Source organism: Scyliorhinus torazame, chromosome 2, assembly GCF_047496885.1.
Source record: "Scyliorhinus torazame isolate Kashiwa2021f chromosome 2, sScyTor2.1, whole genome shotgun sequence".
Taxonomy (NCBI): Eukaryota; Metazoa; Chordata; class Chondrichthyes; order Carcharhiniformes; family Scyliorhinidae; genus Scyliorhinus; species Scyliorhinus torazame.
The window spans coordinates 338472521-338492866 of record NC_092708.1 but is presented as its reverse complement, the minus strand read 5'-3'; the positions used below and the strand labels follow the sequence as shown (position 1 = coordinate 338492866).

Here is a 20346-nt window from a genome sequence, read left to right as displayed (position 1 = left end):
CGTACCGCACTTTTTATGGTCCAGTTAGTACTGAAATAAAAACATTTAAAAATCACATATTCACTCTGCATAAATCAGCAGTGTATATAGTTACAAATCTCTTCACAAATGAAATCTAATCTACAATATAGTTGACTAGTCAACTATACAATTCATGTGTTGCAGTCAAAAAGGGAGCCCCAAACAAGAGGTTTTGTAAGGTTCACAAAGAAGCATCTACGCACGTGCCAAGTCTTATTTATATTCTCAAGAGGGAAATGTTCCTTTTCTGAACCCGGTGAAAAAGCAAAGACCCCATTTAGGGTCTCTGCAAAATTTCATACAAGTGCCTGCAAAGGTATTCTAATATAGTTAAGCTGCATTGTTAATGATAGATTTTATCAGAAAAAAAGATAATAATAACTTACTGTCACAAGTATTGGGCAGCACGATAGCACAAGTGGATAGCACTGTGGCTTCACAGCACCAGGGTCCCAGGTTCAATTCCCCGTTGGGTCACTGTCTGTGCGGAGTCTGCACGTTCTCCCCGTGTCAGCGAGGGTTTCCTCCCACAGTCCAAAGACGTACAGGTTAGGTGGATTGGCCATGATAAATTGCCCTTAGTGACCAAAAAGGTTTGGAGGGGTTATTGGGTTATGGGGATAGGGTGGAAGTGAGGGCTTAAGTGGGTCGATGCAGACTCGATGGGCCGAATGGCCTCCTTCTGCACTGTATGTTCTATATAAGTAGGCTTCAATGGAGTTACTGTGAAAAGCCCCTCGTCGCCACACTCCAACGCCTGTTCGGGGAGGCTGGTATGGGAATTGAACCCAAGCTGCTGGCTGTGTTCTGCATTACAAGCCAGCGATTTAGCCCACTGTGCTAAACCAGCCCCAAAACAATGATCCAGAAGTTATAGATGGAATATTAAATATCAAAACTAATTATTTTACTTTAATATCTTGACCAACTTCAATTAAAATTAAAATTATGTGATTTAGAAAGCATGTTGGAAACTGATTAAAACTTTCCAGTGATAGGTCATGTTCATATTCCTAATGAAAAGAGTAGCAATATGATGGACCATTCACAACAACCTAGCTGATTTATGCATACTTGCAGATACAAAAAATTGTAAAATATATATTCTAAACGTGTGTCTATTTATGATCAATAGAAATTTTAAACTGTTCAGATTCAAGAATTGCATGTCTGAAAATGGTTCAATTACATGTTAAAAAACAGAGTATATGGAATTAGCAGCATGGATTACAACAAATCCCCAAACCATAATAGACATTGCTAGCACCACCCAATGATGTCAGATCTCAAATAATACGGAAGATGACCTTCCAGAAATGGAACTGTGCAAGTTGTCAAACTACTATCTTTTACTGTTTGCATCCTTTTTAAGCCAAGTTAAAAGTGAATGCAATGGCTCACCATTCAGTTGCCAATCCTAAGACTAAGGTCAATAAAACAGGCCAGGAAGTGAATCCTTTTAGTTTGTGAACATATTACAGAACATTAGACATTTAATTATAAACTAAACTAAATATAACTGTTACTACGTTTCTGTAATAACATTATGCCTGCTTCCAGCAAGCTAATCTCTAGCAATAGCACATTAAGAATTGATAAACTGGTGGTAGAAGAAACAGAAGAGCTTTTATTCCCATCACATGTCTACTTACTGACTTGCAATTGTGAAACTTGTATGTACAGTGAAGTACTCGTTAATAAAAAGCCAATAGGGCTGCAAAAGCAGCAGTGGATTAAACTGCTGCTGGTCCTGGTTAGTTCTAAGGAAAGCTATTGAGCAAAAAGGAGTCAAGTAGATGTGTGCCTGAACATGTTGATGAATTGTCTCCCATTCCAAATTTTTTTGTCCAAGTCTGGACTTTTCTTTTAATACAAGCAATCGTGTTTTAGGAAACTTTGTAACATTTCAAAACATTATAATCCAAGTTATTAATTGAAAATTTTGATAAGCCCCTCTCAATAAGTGTGGAAATAGTTCATTTTTCGACGTTTAATGGAAAATACAGTGAGATTTAGCCCAGTCTGTTGTACAAAAGTAAACAAACATTTATTTCTCGAATCTGGGCGCAGTTCAAAGCGCGATACCGTTTCAGACTGGGATCATTTTAAGGCTTTGCTTACCCCATTCCAGGAATTCAGCAATGTATTTTTCCCGTCGGCTAGGCGAGCTGCTACATTCGTTGTACAAACAGATTAAAATATCCAACAAAGTCTCCACACTGATTGAACTTGCATTCATCTGGGGTCCGTTCAGGAGCAACTGCTCCAACTTCTTCAGGCGAACCTTCGCTGACATTTTATCCTCTCAAGTTTATCTTCCCCCCCCCCCCCCCCAAAAAAAAAGATCCTTCCTCAAAAGGCGACCACCGAGCCGCGTCCAGTTACCCGGAAGGGATCAAAGCAGTGATTTATTTCACGTTTTAAAAAAAGGCAGCAACTGACATTTTCACGGCTGAAGTTAAAAGGCAAAAAGGATTGAAGTGGGCTCAGGCCCAGCTGGTCACACCGCTTCCTTCACTCACAACCCCCACCCCCCCCCTCCCTCCGACTGCACCCCGACCCCCTCCTCCAACAAAAAATAAACCAAGTTGAGCTGAAGCCCGGCCCGCGCCGCCAGCTGGTCCGCTCAAGTGCGTCCGTCCCTCATCTCCCGGCTCTGCCGCCTCAAGCGCCTGGGCGTCTTGTCCTCAGTGGGAATCCGGCGGCGCTCATGCCGGCCTCTGCCTGGCTGCTGGCCTCTGTCTCCCCGCGGCTGCCCACCGTCGCGCCGCTGCTTTGGCCGGGATGAGTGCGGACGGCCGAGAGGCGCGGCGGGGTTCGGTCTCGGCTGGACGCGGCTCCCTCACCGACACCGCGCAGTGAATCCAGCGACAAAGACACCCACCGGAAACACCGCGACGTCACCTGATTGACAGCCCCTCCCCATGGCAACCGCCAGCAATCCCGAGCGCCGCGCGCCGCCACTGGCAGTGGCAATGTTGTCCCCCGGAGCAGCGGGAGTGGGAATGCTCCGGGATTGGGAATGTTGTCCCCCGGAGCAACGGGCGTGGGAATGCTCCGAGATTGGGAATGTTGTCCCCGGAGCAGCGGGAGTGGGAATGCTCCGGGATTGGGAATGTTGTCCCCCGGAGCAACGGGCGTGGGAATATTGTCCCCCGGAGCAGCGGGACTGGGAATATTGTCCCCCGGAGCACCGGGAGTGGGAATATTGTACCCCGGAGCAGCGGGAGTGGGAATGGTGTCCCCCGGAGCAGCGGGAGTGGGATTGTTGTCCCCCGGAGCAGCGGGATTGGGAATGCTGTCCCCCGGAGCAGCGGGATTGGGAATGGTGTCCCCCGGAGCAGCGGGAGTGGGATTGTTGTCCCCCGGAGCAGCGGGATTGGGAATGTTGTCCCCCGGAGCAGCGGGATTGGGAATGTTGTCCCCCGGAGCAGCAGGATTGGGAATGTTGTCACCCGGAGCAGCGGGTGTGGGAATGTTGTACCCGGAGCAGCGGGAGTGGGAATGTTGTCCCCGGAGCAGCGGGAGTGGGAATGTTCACCCCGGAACAGCAGGACTGGGAATGTTGTCCCCTGGAGCAGCGGGATTGGGAATGTTGACCCTGGAGCAGCGAGAGTGGGATTGTTGTCCCCGGAGCAGCGGGGTTGAGAATGTTGTCCCCGGAGCGGCGGGATTGGAAATGTTGTCCCCCGGAGCAGCGGGATTGGGAATGTTGTCCCCTGGAGCAGCGGGAGTGGGAATGTTGTCCCCGGAGCAGCGGGATTGGGAATGTTGTCTCTGGAACAGCGGGACTGGGAATGATGTCCCCAGAGCAACGTGAGTGGGAATGTTGTCCACAGAGCAGCGGGATTGGGAATGTTGTCCCCCGGAGCAGCGGGAGTGGGAATGTTGTCCCCCGGAGCAGCGGGAGTGGGAATGTTGTCCCCGGCGCAACAGCATTGGGAATGTTGTCCCCGGAGCGGTGGGAGTGTGAATGTTGTCCCCGAAGCAGCGGGGTTGATAATGTTGTCCCCCGGAGCAGCGGTAGTAGGAATGCTCCGGGATTGGAATGTTGGCTCCCGGAACAGCGGGAGTGGGAATGCTCCATGAATGGGAATGTTGTCTCCGGAGCAGCGGGAGTGGTAATGCTGTCCCCGGAGCAGCGGGGGTGGGAATGTTGTCCCTGGAGCAGCGGGATTGGGAATGTTGTCCCCAGGAGCAGCGGGATTGGGAATTTTGTCCCCCGGAACAGCGGGAGTGGGATTGCTGTCCCACGGAGCAGCGGGACTGGGAATGATGTCATCGGAGCAGCGGGAGTGGGAATATTGTCCCCGGAGCAGCAGGAGGGGAATGTTGTCCCCAGAGCAGCGGAAGTGGCATTGTGGTCCCCGGAGCATCGGTATTGGGAATGTTGTCCCCGGAGCAGCAGCAGAGTGAGTAGGAATGTTGTCCCCGGAGTAGCAAGAGTGGGACTGTTGTCCCCGGAGCAGCGGGATTGGGGCTGTTGTCCCCAGAGCAGCGGGAGTGGGGATGTTATCCCCGGAGCCACGGGATAGGGAATGTTGTCCCCGGCGCAGCGGGATTGGGAATGTTGTCCCCAGGAGCAGTGGGAGTCGGAATGTTGTCCTCGGGGCAGCGTGACTTTGAATGTTGACCCGAAAGAGCGGGAGTGCGAATGTTGTCACGGAACAGCGGGATTGGGAATGTTGCCCCGGAGCAGCCGGAGTGGGAATGTTGTCCCCGGAGCAGCGTGAGTGGAAATGTTGTCCCCGGAGCAGCGGGACTGGGAATGTTGACCCGGAGCAGCGGGAGTGGGAATAATGTCCCTGAAGCAATGGGAGTGGGAATGTTGTCCCCAGAGCAGCGGGAGTGGGAATGTTGTCCCTGGAGCAGCGGGGTTGGGAATGTTGTCCCTGGAGCAGCGGGGTTGGGAATGTTGAACCCCGGAGCAGCGGGATTGGGAATTTTGGCCCCCAGATCAGCGGGAGTGGGAAAGATGTCCCAGGAACAGCGGGACTGGGAATGTTGATCCCGAAGCAGCGGGACTGAGAATGTGGTCCCCGGAGCAGCGGGAGTGGGAATGATGTCCCCGGAACAGCGGGACTGGGAATGCTGTCCGCCGGAGCAGCGGGTCTGGGACTGATGTCCCCGGAGCAGCGGGAGTGGGAATGTTGTCCCCGGCGCAGGTTTGGGAATGTTGTCCCCGGAGCAGCGGAAGAGGGAAAGTTGTCCCCGGAGCAGCAGCAGTAGGAATGTTGTCGCCGGAACAGCGAGAGTGGGAATGTTGTCGCCAGAGCAGTGGGATTGGGGATGTTGTCCCCGGAGCAGCGGGACTGGGGATGTTATCCCCGGTGCAGCGGGATTGGGAATGATGTCCCCGGAACAGCGGGACTGGGAATGATGTCCCCGGAGCAGCGGGAGTGGGATTGTTGTCCCCGGCGCAGCAGGATTGGGAATGTTGTCCCCAGAGCAGCAGGATTGGGAATGTTGTCCCCGGAGCAGCAATAGTGGGAATGTTGTCCCTGGAGCAGCAGCAGTAGTAATGTTGTCCCAGAGCAGCGAGAGTGGGAATGATGTCCCCAGAGCAGCGGGATTGGGGATGTTGTCCCCGGAGCAGTGGGAGTGGTGATGTTATCCCCGGAGCAGCGGGATTGGGAATGTTGTCCCCGGCGCAGCAGGAGTGGCAATGTTGTCCCCCGGAGCAGCCGGACTGGGAATGTTGTCCCCAGAACAGCGGGTCTGGGAAAGATGTCCCCGGAGCAGCGGGAGTGGGAATGTTGTCCCGGCAGCAGCGGGATTGGAAATGTTGTCCCCGGCGCAGCAGGATTGGGAATGTTGTCCCCGGAGCAGCGGGATTGGGAATGTTGTCCCCGGAGCAGCGGGACTGGGAATGATATCATCGGAGCAGCGGGAGTGGGAATATTGTCCCCGGAGCAGCAGGAGGGGAATGTTGTCCCCGGAGCAGCGGAAGTGGCATTGTGGTCCCCGGAGCATCGGTATTGGGAATGTTGTCCCCGGAGCAGCAGCAGAGGGAGTAGGAATGTTGTCCCCGGAGTAGCAAGAGTGGGACTGTTGTCCCCGGAGCAGCGGGATTGGGGCTGTTGTCCCCAGAGCAGCGGGAGTGGGGATGTTATCCCCGGAGCAACGGGATAGGGAATGTTGTCCACGGCGCAGCGGGACTGGGAATGTTGTCCCCGGAGCAGCGGGAGTGGGAATGTTGTCCCTGAAGGAGCGGGATTGGGAATGTTGCCCCCTGGAGCAGTGGGAGTAGGAATGTTGTCCTCGGGGCAGCGTGACTTTGAACGTTGACCCGCAAGAGCGGGAGTGGGAATGTTGTCACGGAACAGCGGGATTGGGAATGTTGCCCCGGAGCAGCCGGAGTGGGAATGTTGTCCCCGGATCAGCGTGAGTGGAAATGTTGTCCCCGGAGCAGCGGGACTGGGAATGTTGACCCGGAACAGCGGGAGTGGGAATAATGTCCCCGAAGCAATGGGAGTGGGAATGTTGTCCCCAGAGCAGCGGGAGTGGGAATGTTGTCCCTGGAGCAGCGGGGTTGGGAATGTTGTCCCTGGAGCAGCGGGGTTGGGAATGTTGAACCCCGGAGCAGCGGGATTGGGAATTTTGGCCCCCAGAGCAGCGGGAGTGGGAAAGATGTCCCAGGAACAGCGGGACTGGGAATGTTGATCCCGGAGCAGCGGGAATGGGAATGTGGTCCCCGGAGCAGCGGGAGTGGGAATGATGTCCCCGGAACAGCGGGACTGGGAATGCTGTCCCCCGGAGCAGCGGGTCTGGGACTGATGTCCCCGGAGCAGCGGGAGTGGGAATGTTGTCCCCGGCTCAGCAGGTTTGGGAATGTTGTCCCCGGAGCAGCGGAAGAGGGAAAGTTGTCCCCGGAGCAGCAGCAGTAGGAATGTTGTCGCCGGAACAGCGAGAGTGGGAATGTTGTCGCCAGAGCAGTGGGATTGGGGATGTTGTCCCCGGAGCAGCGGGACTGGGGATGTTATCCCCGGTGCAGCGGGATTGGGAATGATGTCCCCGGAGCAGCGGGAGTGGGATTGTTGTCCCCGGCGCAGCAGGATTGGGAATGTTGTCTCCGGAGCAGCAGGATTGGGAATGTTGTCCCCGGAGCAGCAAAAGTGGGAATGTTGTCCCCGGAGCAGCAGCAGTAGTAATGTTGTCCCAGAGCAGCGAGAGTGGGAATGATGTCCCCAGAGCAGCGGGATTGGGGATCTTGTCCCCGGAGCAGTGGGAGAGGTGATGTTATCCCCGGAGCAGCGGGATTGGGGATGTTGTCCCCGGAGCAGCGGGACTGGGGATGTTATCCCCGGTGCAGCGGGATTGGGAATGATGTCCCCGGAACAGCGGGACTGGGAATGATGTCCCCGGAGCAGCGGGAGTGGGATTGTTGTCCCCGGCGCAGCAGGATTGGGAATGTTGTCTCCGGAGCAGCAGGATTGGGAATGTTGTCCCCGGAGCAGCAAAAGTGGGAATGTTGTCCCCGGAGCAGCAGCAGTAGTAATGTTGTCCCAGAGCAGCGAGAGTGGGAATGATGTCCCCAGAGCAGCGGGATTGGGGATCTTGTCCCCGGAGCAGTGGGAGAGGTGATGTTATCCCCGGAGCAGCGGGATTGGGAATGTTGTCCCCGGCGCAGCAGGAGTGGCAATGTTGTCCCCCGGAGTAGCGGGAGTGGGAATGCTCCGGGATTGGGAATGTTGTCCCCCGGAGCAACGGGCGTGGGAATGCTCCGAGATTGGGAATGTTGTCCTCGGAGCAGCGGGAGTGGGAATGCTCCGGGATTGGGAATGTTGTCCCCCGGAGCAACGGGCGTGGGAATATTGTCCCCCGCAGCAGCGGGAGTGGGAATGGTGTCCCCCGGAGCAGCGGGACTGGGAATATTGTCCCCCGGAGCAGCGGGAGTGGGAATGGTGTCCCCCGGAGCAGCGGGAGTGGGATTGTTGTCCCCCGGAGCAGCGGGATTGGAAATGTTGTCCCCCGGAGCAGCGGGATTGGGAATGTTGTCACCCGGAGCAGCGGGAGTGGGAATGTTGTACCCGGAGCAGCGGGAGTGGGAATGTTGTCCCCGGAGCAGCGGGAGTGGGAATGTTGTCCCCTGGAGCAGCGGGAGTGGGAATGTTGACCCGGAGCGGCGGGATTGGGAATGTTGTCCCCGGAGCAGCGGGATTGGGAATGTTGTCTCTGGAACAGCGGGACTGGGAATGATGTCCCCAGAGCAACGTGAGTGGGAATGTTGTCCACAGAGCAGCGGGATTGGGAATGTTGTCCCCCGGAGCAGCGGGAGTGGGAATGTTGTCCCCGGCGCAACAGCATTGGGAATGTTGTCCCCGGCGCAGCGGGAGTGTGAATGTTGTCCCCGAAGCAGCGGGGTTGGTAATGTTGTCCCCCGGAGCAGCGGCAGTAGGAATGCTCCGGGATTGGAATGTTGGCTCCCGGAACAGCGGGAGTGGGAATGCTCCATGAATGGGAATGTTGTCTCCGGAGCAGCAGGAGTGGTAATGTTGTCCCCGGAGCTGCGGGAGTGGGAATGTTGTCCCTGGAGCAGCGGGATTGGGAATGTATAGAACCTTAGTTAGGCCACACTTGGAGTATAGTGTTCAATTCTGGTCGCCACACTACCAGAAGGATGTGGAGGCTTTAGAGAGGGTGCAGAAGAGATTTACCAGAATGTTGCCTGGTATGGAGGGCATAAGCTATGAGGAGCGATTGAATAAACTCGGTTTGTTCTCACTGGAACGAAGGAGGTTGAGGGGCGACCTGATAGAGGTATACAAAATTATGAGGGGCATAGACAGAGTGGATAGTCAGAGGCTTTTCCCCAGGGTAGAGGGGTCAATTACTAGGGGGCATAGGTTTAAGGTGAGAGGGGCAAAGTTTAGAGTAGATGTACGAGGCAAGTTTTTTACGCAGAGGGTAGTGGGTGCCTGGAACTCACTACCGGAGGAGGTAGTGGAGGCAGGGACGATAGGGACATTTAAGGGGCATCTTGACAAATATATGAATAGGATGGGAATAGAAGGATACGGACCCAGGAAGTGTAGAAGATTGTAGTTTAGACGGGCAGTATGGTCGGCACGGGCTTGGAGGGCCGAAGGGCCTGTTCCTGTGCTGTACATTTCTTTGTTCTTTGTTCTTTTTGTTGTCCCCAGGAGCAGCGGGATTGGGAATTTTGTCCCCCGGAACAGCGGGAGTGGGATTGCTGTCCTACGGAGCAGCGGGACTGGGAATGATGTCATCGGAGCAGCGGGAGTGGGAATATTGTCCCCGGAGCAGCAGGAGGGGAATGTTGTCCCCGGAGCAGCGGAAGTGGCATTGTGGTCCCCGGAGCATCGGTATTGGGAATGTTGTCCCCGGAGCAGCAGCAGAGGGAGTAGGAATGTTGTCCCTGGAGTAGCAAGAGTGGGACTGTTGTACCCGGAGCAGCGGGATTGGGGCTGTAGTCCCCAGAGCAGCGGGAGTGGGGATGTTATCCCCGGAGCAACGGGATAGGGAATGTTGTCCCCAGCGCAGCGGGACTGGGAATGTTGTCCCCGGAGCAGCGGGAGTGGGAATGTTGTCCCTGAAGGAGCGGGATTGGGAATGTTGTCCCCAGGAGCAGTGGGAGTAGGAATGTTGTCCTCGGGGCAGCGTGACTTTGAATGTTGACCCGAAAGAGCGGGAGTGGGAATGTTGTCACGGAACAGCGGGATTGGGAATGTTGCCCCCGAGCAGCCGGAGTGGGAATGTTGTCCCCGGAGCAGCGTGAGTGGAAATGTTGTCCCCGGAGCAGCGGGACTGGGAATGTTGAACCGGAGCAGCGGGAGTGGGAATAATGTCCCCGAAGCAATGGGAGTGGGAATGTTGTCCCCAGAGCAGCGGGAGTGGGAATGTTGTCCCTGGAGCAGCGGGGTTGGGAATGTTGTCCCTGGAGCAGCGGGGTTGGGAATGTTGAACCCCGGAGCAGCGGGATTGGGAATTTTGGCCCCCAGAGCAGCGGGAGTGGGAAAGATGTCCCAGGAACAGCTGGACTGGGAATGTTGATCCCGGAGCAGCGGGACTGGGAATGTGGTCCCCGGAGCAGCGGGAGTGGGAATGATGTCCCCGGAACAGCGGGACTGGGAATGCTGTCCCCCGGAGCAGCGGGTCTGGGACTGATGTCCCCGGATCAGCGGGAGTGGGAATGTTGTCCCCGGCGCACCAGGTTTGGGAATGTTGTCCCCAGAGCAGCAGAAGAGTGAAAGTTGTCCACGGAGCAGCAGCAGTAGGAATGTTGTCACCGGAACAGCGAGAGTGGGAATGTTGTCGCCAGAGCAGTGGGATTGGGGATGTTGTCCCCGGAGCAGCGGGACTGGGGATGTTATCCCCGGTGCAGCGGGATTGGGAATGATGTCCCCGGAACAGCGGGACTGGGAATGATGTCCCCGGAGCAGCGGGAGTGGGATTGTTGTCCCCGGCGCAGCAGGATTGGGAATGTTGTCTCCGGAGCAGCAGGATTGGGAATGTTGTCCCCGGAGCAGCAAAAGTGGGAATGTTGTCCCCGGAGCAGCGAGAGTGGGAATGATGTCCCCAGAGCAGCGGGATTGGGGATGTTGTCCCCGGAGCAGTGGCAGTGGTGATGTTATCCCCGGAGCAGCGGGATTGGGAATGTTGTCCCCGGCGCAGCAGGAGTGACAATGTTGTCCCCCGGAGCAGCGGGAGTGGGAATGCTCCGGGATTGGGAATGTTGTCCCCCGGAGCAACGGGCGTGGGAATGCTCCGAGATTGGGAATGTTGTCCCCGGAGCAGCGGGAGTGGGAATGCTCCGGGATTGGGAATGTTGTCCCCCGGAGCAACGGGCGTGGGAATATTGTCCCCCGGAGCAGCGGGAGTGGGAATGGTGTCCCCCGGAGCAGCGGGACTGGGAATATTGTCCCCCGGAGCAGCGGGAGTGGGAATGGTGTCCCCCGGAGCAGCGGGAGTGGGATTGTTGTCCCCCGGAGCAGCGGGATTGGAAATGTTGTCCCCCGGAGCAGCGGGATTGGGAATGTTGTCACACAGAGCAGCGGGTGTGGGAATGTTGTACCCGGAGCAGCGGGAGTGGGAATGTTGTCCCCGGAGCAGCGGGAGTGGGAATGTTCACCCCGGAACAGCAGGACTGGGAATGTTGTCCCCTGGAGCAGCGGGATTGGGAATGTTGACCCCGGAGCAGCGAGAGTGGGATTGTTGTCCCCGGAGCAGCGGCGTTGAGAATGTTGTCCCCGGAGCGGCGGGATTGGGAGTGTTGTCCCCCGGAACAGCGGGATTGGGAATGTTGTCCCCTGGAGCAGCGGGAGTGGGAATGTTGACCCAGAGCAGCGGGAGTGGGAAAGATGTCCCAGGAACAGCGGGATTGGGAATGTTCATCCCGGAGCAGCGGGACTGGGAATGTGGTCCCCGGAGCAGCGGGAGTGGGAATGATGTCCCCGGAACAGCGGGACTGGGAATGCTGTCCCCCGGAGCAGCGGGTCTGGGACTGATGTCCCCGGAGCAGCGGGAGTGGGAATGTTGTCCCCGGCGCAGCAGCTTTGGGAATGTTGTCCCCGGAGAAGCGGAAGAGGGAAAGTTGTCCCCGGAGCAGCAGCAGTAGGAATGTTGTCGCCGGAACAGCGAGAGTGGGAATGTTGTCGCCAGAGCAGTGGGATTGGGGATGTTGTCCCCGGAGCAGCGGGAGTGGGGATTTTATCCCCGGAGCAGCGGGATAGGGAATGTTGTCCCCGGCGCAGCGGGACTGGGAATGTTGTCCCCGGAGCAGCGGGAGTGGGAATGATGTCCACGAAGTAATGGGAGTGGGAATGTTGTCCCAAGAGCAGCGTGAGTGGAAATGTTGTCCCCGGAGCAGCGCGACTGGGAATGTTGTCCCCCGGAGCAATGGGCGTGGGAATGCTCCGAGATTGGGAATGTTGTCCCCGGAGCAGCGGGAGTGGGAATGCTCCGGGATTGGGAATGTTGTCCCCCGGAGCAACGGGCGTGGGAATGTTGTCCCCCGGAGCAGCGGGAGTGGGAATGGTGTCCCCCGGAGCAGCGGGACTGGGAATATTGTCCCTCGGAGCAGCGGGAGTGGGAATGGTGTCCCCCGGAGCAGCGGGAGTGGGATTGTTGTCCCACGGAGCAGCGGGTTTGGAAATGTTGCCCGGAGCAGCGGGATTGGGAATGTTGTCACCCGGAGCAGCGGGTGTGGGAATGTTGTACCCGGAGCAGCGGGAGTGGGAATGTTGTCCCCGGAGCAGCGGGAGTGGGAATGTTCACCCCGGAACAGCAGGACTGGGAATGTTGTCCCCTGGAGCAGCGTGATTGGGAATGTTGACCCCGGAGCAGCGAGAGTGGGCTTGTTGTCCCCGGAGCAGCGGGGTTGAGAATGTTGTCCCCGGAGCGGCGGGATTGGGAATGTTGTCCCCCGGAGCAGCGGGATTGGGAATGTTGTCCCCTGGAGCAGCGGGAGTGGGAATGTTGACCCGGAGCGGCGGGATTGGGAATGTTGTCCCCGGAGCAGCGGGATTGGGAATGTTGTCTCTGGAGCAGCGGGAGTGTGAATGTTGTCCCCGAAGCAGCGGGGTTGGTAATGTTGTCCCCCGGAGCAGCGGTAGTAGGAATGCTCCGGGATTGGAATGTTGGCTCCCGGAACAGCGGGAGTGGGAATGCTCCATGAATGGGAATGTTGTCTCCGGATCAGCAAGAGTGGTAATGTTATCCCCGGAGCAGCGGGAGTGGGAATGTTGTCCCTGGAGCAGCGGGATTGGGAATGTTGTCCCCAGGAGCAGCGGGATTGGGAATTTTGTCCCCCGGAACAGCGGGAGTGGGATTGCTGTCCTACGGAGCAGCGGGACTGGGAATGATGTCATCGGAGCAGCGGGAGTGGGAATATTGTCCCCGGAGCAGCAGGAGGGGAATGTTGTCCCCGGAGCAGCGGAAGTGGCATTGTGGTCCCCGGAGCATCGGTATTGGGAATGTTGTCCCCGGAGCAGAAGCAGAGGGAGCAGGAATGTTGTCCCCGGAGTAGCAAGAGTGGGACTGTTGTCCCCGGAGCAGCGGGATTGGGGCTGTTGTCCCCAGAGCAGCGGGAGTGGGGATGTTATCCCCGGAGCAACGGGATAGGGAATGTTGTCCCCGGCGCAGCGGGACTGGGAATGTTGTCCCCGGAGCAGCAGGAGTGGGAATGTTGTCCCTGAAGGAGCGGGATTGGGAATGTTGTCCCCAGGAGCACTGGGAGTAGGAATGTTGTCATCGGGGCAGCGTGACTTTGAATGTTGACCCGAAAGAGCGGGAGTGGGAATGTTGTCACGGAACAGCGGGATTGGGAATGTTGCCCCGGAGCAGCCGGAGTGGGAATGTTGTCCCCGGAGCAGCGTGAGTGGAAATGTTGTCCCCGGAGCAGCGGGACTGGGAATGTTGAACCGGAGCAGCGGTAGTGGGAATAATGTCCCCGAAGCAATGGGAGTGGGAATGTTGTCCCCAGAGCAGCGGGAGTGGGAATGTTGTCCCTGGAGCAGCGGGGTTGGGAATGTTGTCCCTGGAGCAGCGGGGTTGGGAATGTTGAACCCCGGAGCAGCGGGATTGGGAATTTTGGCCCCCAGAGCAGCGGGAGTGGGAAAGATGTCCCAGGAACAGCGGGACTGGGAATGTTGATCCCGGAGCAGTGGGACTGGGAATGTGGTCCCCGGAGCAGCGGGAGTGGGAATGATGTCCCCGGAACAGCGGGACTGGGAATGCTGTCCCCCGGAGCAGCGGGTCTGGGACTGATGTCCCCGGAGCAGCGGGAGTGGGAATGTTGTCCCCGGCGCAGCAGGTTTGGGAATGTTGTCCCCGGAGCAGCAGAAGAGGGAAAGTTGTCCCCGGAGCAGCAGCAGTAGGAATGTTGTCGCCGGAACAGCGAGAGTGGGAATGTTGTCGCCAGAGCAGTGGGATTGGGGATGTTGTCCCCGGAGCAGCGGGACTGGGGATGTAATCCCCGGTGCAGCGGGATTGGGAATGATGTCCCCGGAACAGCGGGACTGGGAATAATGTCCCCGGAGCTGCGGGAGTGGGATTGTTGTCCCCTGCGCAGCAGGATTGGGAATGTTGTCTCCGGAGCAGCAGGATTGGGAATGTTGTCCCCGGAGCAGCAAAAGTGGGAATGTTGTCCCCAGAGCAGCAGCTGTAGTAATGTTGTCCCAGAGCAGCGAGAGTGGGAATGATGTCCCCAGAGCAGCGGGATTGGGGATGTTGTCCCCGGAGCAGTGGGAGTGGTGATGTTATCCCCGGAGCAGCGGGATTGGGAATGTTGTCCCCGGCGCAGCAGGAGTGACAATGCTGTCCCCCGGAGCAGCGGGAGTGGGAATGCTCCGGGATTGGGAATGTTGTCCCCCGGAGCAACGGGCGTGGGAATGCTCCGAGATTGGGAATGTTGTCCCCGGAGCAGCGGTAGTGGGAATGCTCCGGGATTGGGAATGTTGTCCCCCGGAGCAACGGGCGTGAGAATATTCTCCCCCGGAGCAGCGGGAGTGGGAATGGTGTCCCCCAGAGCAGCGGGACTGGGAATATTGTCCCCCGGAGCAGCGGGAGTGGGAATGGTGTCCCCCGGAGCAGCGGGAGTGGGATTGTTGTCCCCGGAGCAGCGGGATTGGAAATGTTGTCACCCGGAGCAGCGGGTGTGGGAATGTTGTACCCGGAGCAGCGGGAGTGGGAATGTTGTCCCCGGAGCAGCAGGACTGGGAATGTTCACCCCGGAACAGCAGGACTGGGAATGTTGTCCCCTGGAGCAGCGGGATTGGGAATGTTGACCCCGGAGCGGCGGGATTGGGAATGTTGTCCCCCGGAGCAGCGGGATTGGGAATGTTGACCCCGGAGCGGCGGGATTGGGAATGTTGTCCCCCGGAGCAGCGGGATTGGGAATGTTGTCTCTGGAACAGCGGGACTGGGAATGATGTCCCCAGAGCAACGTGAGTGGGAATGTTGTCCACAGAGCAGCGGGATTGGGAATGTTGTCCCCCGGAGCAGCGGTAGTAGGAATGCTCCAGGATTGGAATGTTGGCTCCCGGAACAGCGGGAGTGGGAATGCTCCATGAATGGGAATGTTGTCTCCGGAGCAGCAGGAGTGGTAATGTTGTCCCCGGAGCAGCGGGAGTGGGAATGTTGTCCCTGGAGAAGCGGGATTGGGAATGTTGTCCCCAGGAGCAGCGGGATTGGGAATATTGTCCCCCGGAACAGCGGGAGTGGGATTGCTGTCCCACGGAGCAGCGGGACTGGGAATGATGTCATTGGAGCAGCGGGAGTGGGAATATTGTCCCCGGAGCAGCAGGAGGGGAATGTTGTCCCCGGAGCAGCGGAAGTGTCATTGTGGTCCCCGGAGCATCGGTATTGGGAATGTTGTCCCCGGAGCAGCAGCAGAGGGAGTAAGAATGTTGTCCCCGAAGTAGCAAGAGTGGGACTGTTGTCCCCGGAGCAGCGGGATTGGGGCTGTTGTCCCCAGAGCAGCGGGAGTGTGGATGTTATCCCCGGAGCAACGGGATAGGGAATGTTGTCCCCGGCGCAGCGGGACTGGGAATGTTGTCCCCGGAGCAGCGGGAGTGGGAATGTTGTCCCTGAAGGAGCGGGATTGGGAAAGTTGTCCCCAGGAGCAGTGGGAGTAGGAATGTTGTCCTCGGGGCAGCGTCACTTTGAATGTTGACCCGAAAGAGCGGGAGTGGGAATGTTGCCACGGAACAGCGGGATTGGGAATGTTGATCCCGGAGCAGCGGGACTGGGAATGTGGTCCCCGGAACAGCGGGAGTGGGAATGATGTCCCCGGAACAGCGGGACTGGGAATGCTGTCCCCCGGAGCAGCGGGTCTGGGACTGATGTCCCCGGAGCATCGGGAGTGGGAATGTTGTCCCCGGCGCAGCAGGTTTGGGAATGTTGTCCCCGGAGCAGCGGAAGAGGGAAAGTTGTCCCCGGAGCAGCAGCAGTAGGAATGTTGTCGCTGGAACAGCGGGAGTGGGAATGTTGTCCCTGGAGCAGCGGGATTGGGAATGTTGTCCCCAGGAGCAGCGGGATTGGGAATTTTGTCCCCCGGAACAGCGGGAGTGGGACTGCTGTCCCACGGAGCAGCGGGACTGGGAATGATGTCATCGAAGCAGCGTGAGTGGGAAAATTGTCCCCGGAGCAGCAGGAGGGGAATGTTGTCCCCGGAGCAGCGGAAGTGGCATTGTGGTCCCCGGAGCAACGGCATTGGGAATGTTGTCCCCGGAGCAGCAGCAGAGGGAGTAGGAATGTTGTCCCCGGAGTAGCAAGAGTGGGACTGTTGTCCCCGGAGCAGCGGGATTGGGGCTGTTGTCCCCAGAGCAGCGGGAGTGGGGATGTTATCCCCGGAGCAACGGGATAGGGAATGTTGTCCCCGGCGCAGCGGGACTGGGAACGTTGTCCCCGGAGCAGCGGGAGTGGGAATGTTGTCCCTGAAGGAGCGGGATTGGGAATGTTGTCCCCAGGAGCAGTGGGAGTAGGAATGTTGTCCTCGGGGCAGCGTGACTTTGAATGTTGACCCGAAAGAGCGGGTGTGGGAATGTTGTCACGGAACAGCGGGATTGGGAATGTTGCCCCGGAGCAGCCGGAGTGGGAATGTTGTCCCCGGAGCAGCGTGAGTGGAAATGTTGTCCCCGGAGCAGCGGGACTGGGAATGTTGACCCTGAGCAGCGGGAGTGGGAATGTTGAACCCCGGAGCAGCGGGATTGGGAATTTTGGCCCCCAGAGCAGCGGGAGTGGGAAAGATGTCCCAGGAACAGCGGGACTGGGAATGTTTATCCCGGAGCAGCGGGACTGGGAATGTGGTCCCCGGAGCAGCGGGAGTGGGAATGATGTCCCCGGAGCAGCGGGAGTGGGAATGTTGTCCCCGGCGCAGCAGGTTTGGGAATGTTGTCCCCGGAGCAGCGGAAGAGGGAAAGTTGTCCCCGGAGCAGCAGCAGTAGGAATGTTGTCGCCAGAGCAGTGGGATTGGGGATGTTGTCCCCGGAGCAGCGGGACTGGGGATGTTATCCCCGGTGCAGCGGGATTGGGAATGAGGTCCCCGGAACAGCGGGACTGGGAATGATGTCCCCGGAGCAGCGGGAGTGTGATTGTTGTCCCCGGCGCAGCAGGATTGGGAATGTTGTCCCCGGAGCAGCAGGATTGGGAATGTTGTCCCCGGAGCAGCAAAAGTGGGAATGTTGTCCCCGGAGCAGCAGCAGTAGTAATGTTGTCCCAGAGCAGCGAGAGTGGGAATGATGTCCCCAGAGCAGCGGGATTGGGGATGTTGTCCCCGGAGCAGTGAGAGTGGTGATGTTATCCCCGGAGCAGCGGGATTGGGAATGTTGTCCCCGGCGCAGCAGGAGTGGGAATGTTGTCCCCCGGAGCAGCCGGACTGGGAATGTTGTCCCCAGAACAGCGGGTCTGGGAAAGATGTCCCCGGAGCAGTGGGAGTGGGAATGTTGTCCCGGCAGCAGCGGGATTGGAAATGTTGTCCCCGGCGCAGCAGGATTGGGAATGTTGTCCCCAGAGCAGCGGGATTGGGAATGTTGTCCCCGGAGCAGCGGGACTGGGAATGATGTCATCGGAGCAGCGGGAGTGGGAATATTGTCCCCGGAGCAGCAGGAGGGGAATGTTGTCCCCGGAGCAGCGGAAGTGGCATTGTGGTCCCCGGAGCATCGGTATTGGGAATGTTGTCCCCGGAGCAGCAGCAGAGGGAGTAGGAATGTTGTCCCCGGAGTAGCAAGAGTGGGACTGTTGTCCACGGAGCAGCGGGATTGGGGCTGTTGTCCCCAGAGCAGCGGGAATGGGGATGTTATCCCCGGAGCAACGGGATAGGGAATGTTGTCCCCGGCGCAGCGGGACTGGGAATGTTGTCCCCGGAGCAGCGGGAGTGGGAATGTTGTCCCTGAAGGAGCGGGATTGGGAATGTTGTCCCCAGGAGCAGTGGGAGTAGGAATGTTGTCCTCGGGGCAGCGTGACTTTGAATGTTGACCCGAAAGAGCGGGAGTGGGAATGTTGTCACGGAACAGCGGGATTGGGAATGTTGCCCCGGAGCAGCCGGAGTGGGAATGTTGTCCCCGGAGCAGCGTGAGTGGAAATGTTGTCCCCGGAGCAGCGGGACTGGGAATGTTGACCCGGAGCAGCGGGAGTGGGAATAATGTCCCCGAAGCAATGGGAGTGGGAATGTTGTCCACAGAGCAGCGGGAGTGGGAATGTTGTCCCTGGAGCAGCTGTGTTGGGAATGTTGTCCCTGGAGCAGCGGGGTTGGGAATGTTGAACCCCGGAGCAGCGGGATTGGGAATTTTGGCCCCCAGAGCAGCGGGAGTGGGAAAGATGTCCCAGGAACAGCGGGACTGGGAATGTTGATCCCGGAGCAGCGGGACTGGGAATGTGGTCCCCGGAGCAGGGGAGTGGGAATGATGTCCCTGGAGCAGCGGGGTTGGGAATGTTGAACCCCGGAGCAGCGGGATTGGGAATTTTGGCCCCCAGAGCAGCGGGAGTGGGAAAGATGTCCCAGGAACAGCGGGACTGGGAATGTTGATCCTGGAACAGCGGGACTGGGAATGCTGTCCCCCGGAGCAGCGGGTCTGGGACTGATGTCCCCGGAGCAGCGAGAGTGGGAATGTTGTCCCCGGCGCAGCAGCTTTGGGAATGTTGTCCCCGGAGCAGCGGAAGAGGGAAAGTTGTCACCGGAGCAGCAGCAGTAGGAATGTTGTCGCCGGAACAGCGAGAGTGGGAATGTTGTCGCCAGAGCAGTGGGATTGGGGATGTTGTCCCCGGAGCAGCGGGATTGGGAATGTTGTCCCCGGCGCAGCAGGAGTGGCAATGTTGTCCCCCGGAGCAGCCTGACTGGGAATGTTGTCCCCAGAACAGCGGGTCTGGGAAAGATGTCTCCGGGGCAGCGGGAGTGGGAATGTTGTCCCGGCAGCAGCGGGATTGGAAATGTTGTCCCCGGCGCAGCAGGATTGGGAATGTTGTCCCCGGAGCAGCGGGATTGGGAATGTTGTCCCCGGAGCAGCGGAAGTGGGAATGTTGTCACCGGAGCAGCAGAAGTGGGAATGTTATCCCCTGAGCAGCGGGAGTGGTAATATTGTCCCTGGAGCAGCGGGAGTGGGAATGTTGTCCCCTGAGCAGCAGGAGTGGGAATGTTGCCCCCCAGAACAGCGGGTCTGCGAATGATGTCCCCGGAGCAGCGGGAGTGGGAATGTTGCCCGGCAACAGCGGGATTGGGAATGTTGTCCCCGGCGCAGCAGGATTGGGAATGTTGTCCCCGGAGTAGCGGGAGTGGTAATGATGTCCCCGGAGCAACGGGAGTGGGTATGTTGTCCCCGGAGCAGCGGGATTGGGAATGTTGTCCCCAGAGCAGCGGGATTGGGAATGTTGTCCCCGGAGCAGCGGGACTGGGAATGATGTCATCGGAGCAGCGGGAGTGGGAATATTGTCCCCGGAGCAGCAGGAGGGGAATGTTGTCCCCGGAGCAGCGGAAGTGGCATTGTGGTCCCCGGAGCATCGGTATTGGGAATGTTGTCCCCGGAGCAGCAGCAGAGGGAGTAGGAATGTTGTCCCCGGAGTAGCAAGAGTGGGACTGTTGTCCACGGAGCAGCGGGATTGGGGCTGTTGTCCCCAGAGCAGCGGGAATGGGGATGTTATCCCCGGAGCAACGGGATAGGGAATGTTGTCCCCGGCGCAGCGGGACTGGGAATGTTGTCCCCGGAGCAGCGGGAGTGGGAATGTTGTCCCTGAAGGAGCGGGATTGGGAATGTTGTCCCCAGGAGCAGTGGGAGTAGGAATGTTGTCCTCGGGGCAGCGTGACTTTGAATGTTGACCCGAAAGAGCGGGAGTGGGAATGTTGTCACGGAACAGCGGGATTGGGAATGTTGCCCCGGAGCAGCCGGAGTGGGAATGTTGTCCCCGGAGCAGCGTGAGTGGAAATGTTGTCCCCGGAGCAGCGGGACTGGGAATGTTGACCCGGAGCAGCGGGAGTGGGAATAATGTCCCCGAAGCAATGGGAGTGGGAATGTTGTCCACAGAGCAGCGGGAGTGGGAATGTTGTCCCTGGAGCAGCTGTGTTGGGAATGTTGTCCCTGGAGCAGCGGGGTTGGGAATGTTGAACCCCGGAGCAGCGGGATTGGGAATTTTGGCCCCCAGAGCAGCGGGAGTGGGAAAGATGTCCCAGGAACAGCGGGACTGGGAATGTTGATCCCGGAGCAGCGGGACTGGGAATGTGGTCCCCGGAGCAGGGGAGTGGGAATGATGTCCCTGGAGCAGCGGGGTTGGGAATGTTGAACCCCGGAGCAGCGGGATTGGGAATTTTGGCCCCCAGAGCAGCGGGAGTGGGAAAGATGTCCCAGGAACAGCGGGACTGGGAATGTTGATCCT

The 20346-nt window shown here is 58.2% G+C and overlaps 1 protein-coding gene across 2 annotated transcripts in view; it reads right to left on the bottom strand.

Annotated features, from left to right (window-relative positions):
- Positions 1 to 2554, bottom strand: part of cdc42bpb (CDC42 binding protein kinase beta (DMPK-like)) — a 199287-nt gene extending 196733 nt beyond the window's left edge. For both annotated transcript variants that reach the window (XM_072490425.1, XM_072490426.1), the window contains exon 1: positions 2143 to 2554. In XM_072490425.1, coding sequence (XP_072346526.1) covers positions 2143 to 2317 — 175 coding nt within the window. In that variant the 5' untranslated portion in view covers positions 2318 to 2554. The remainder of the gene's footprint in view (positions 1 to 2142) is intronic.
- Positions 2555 to 20346: the final 17792 nt, after the last annotated feature.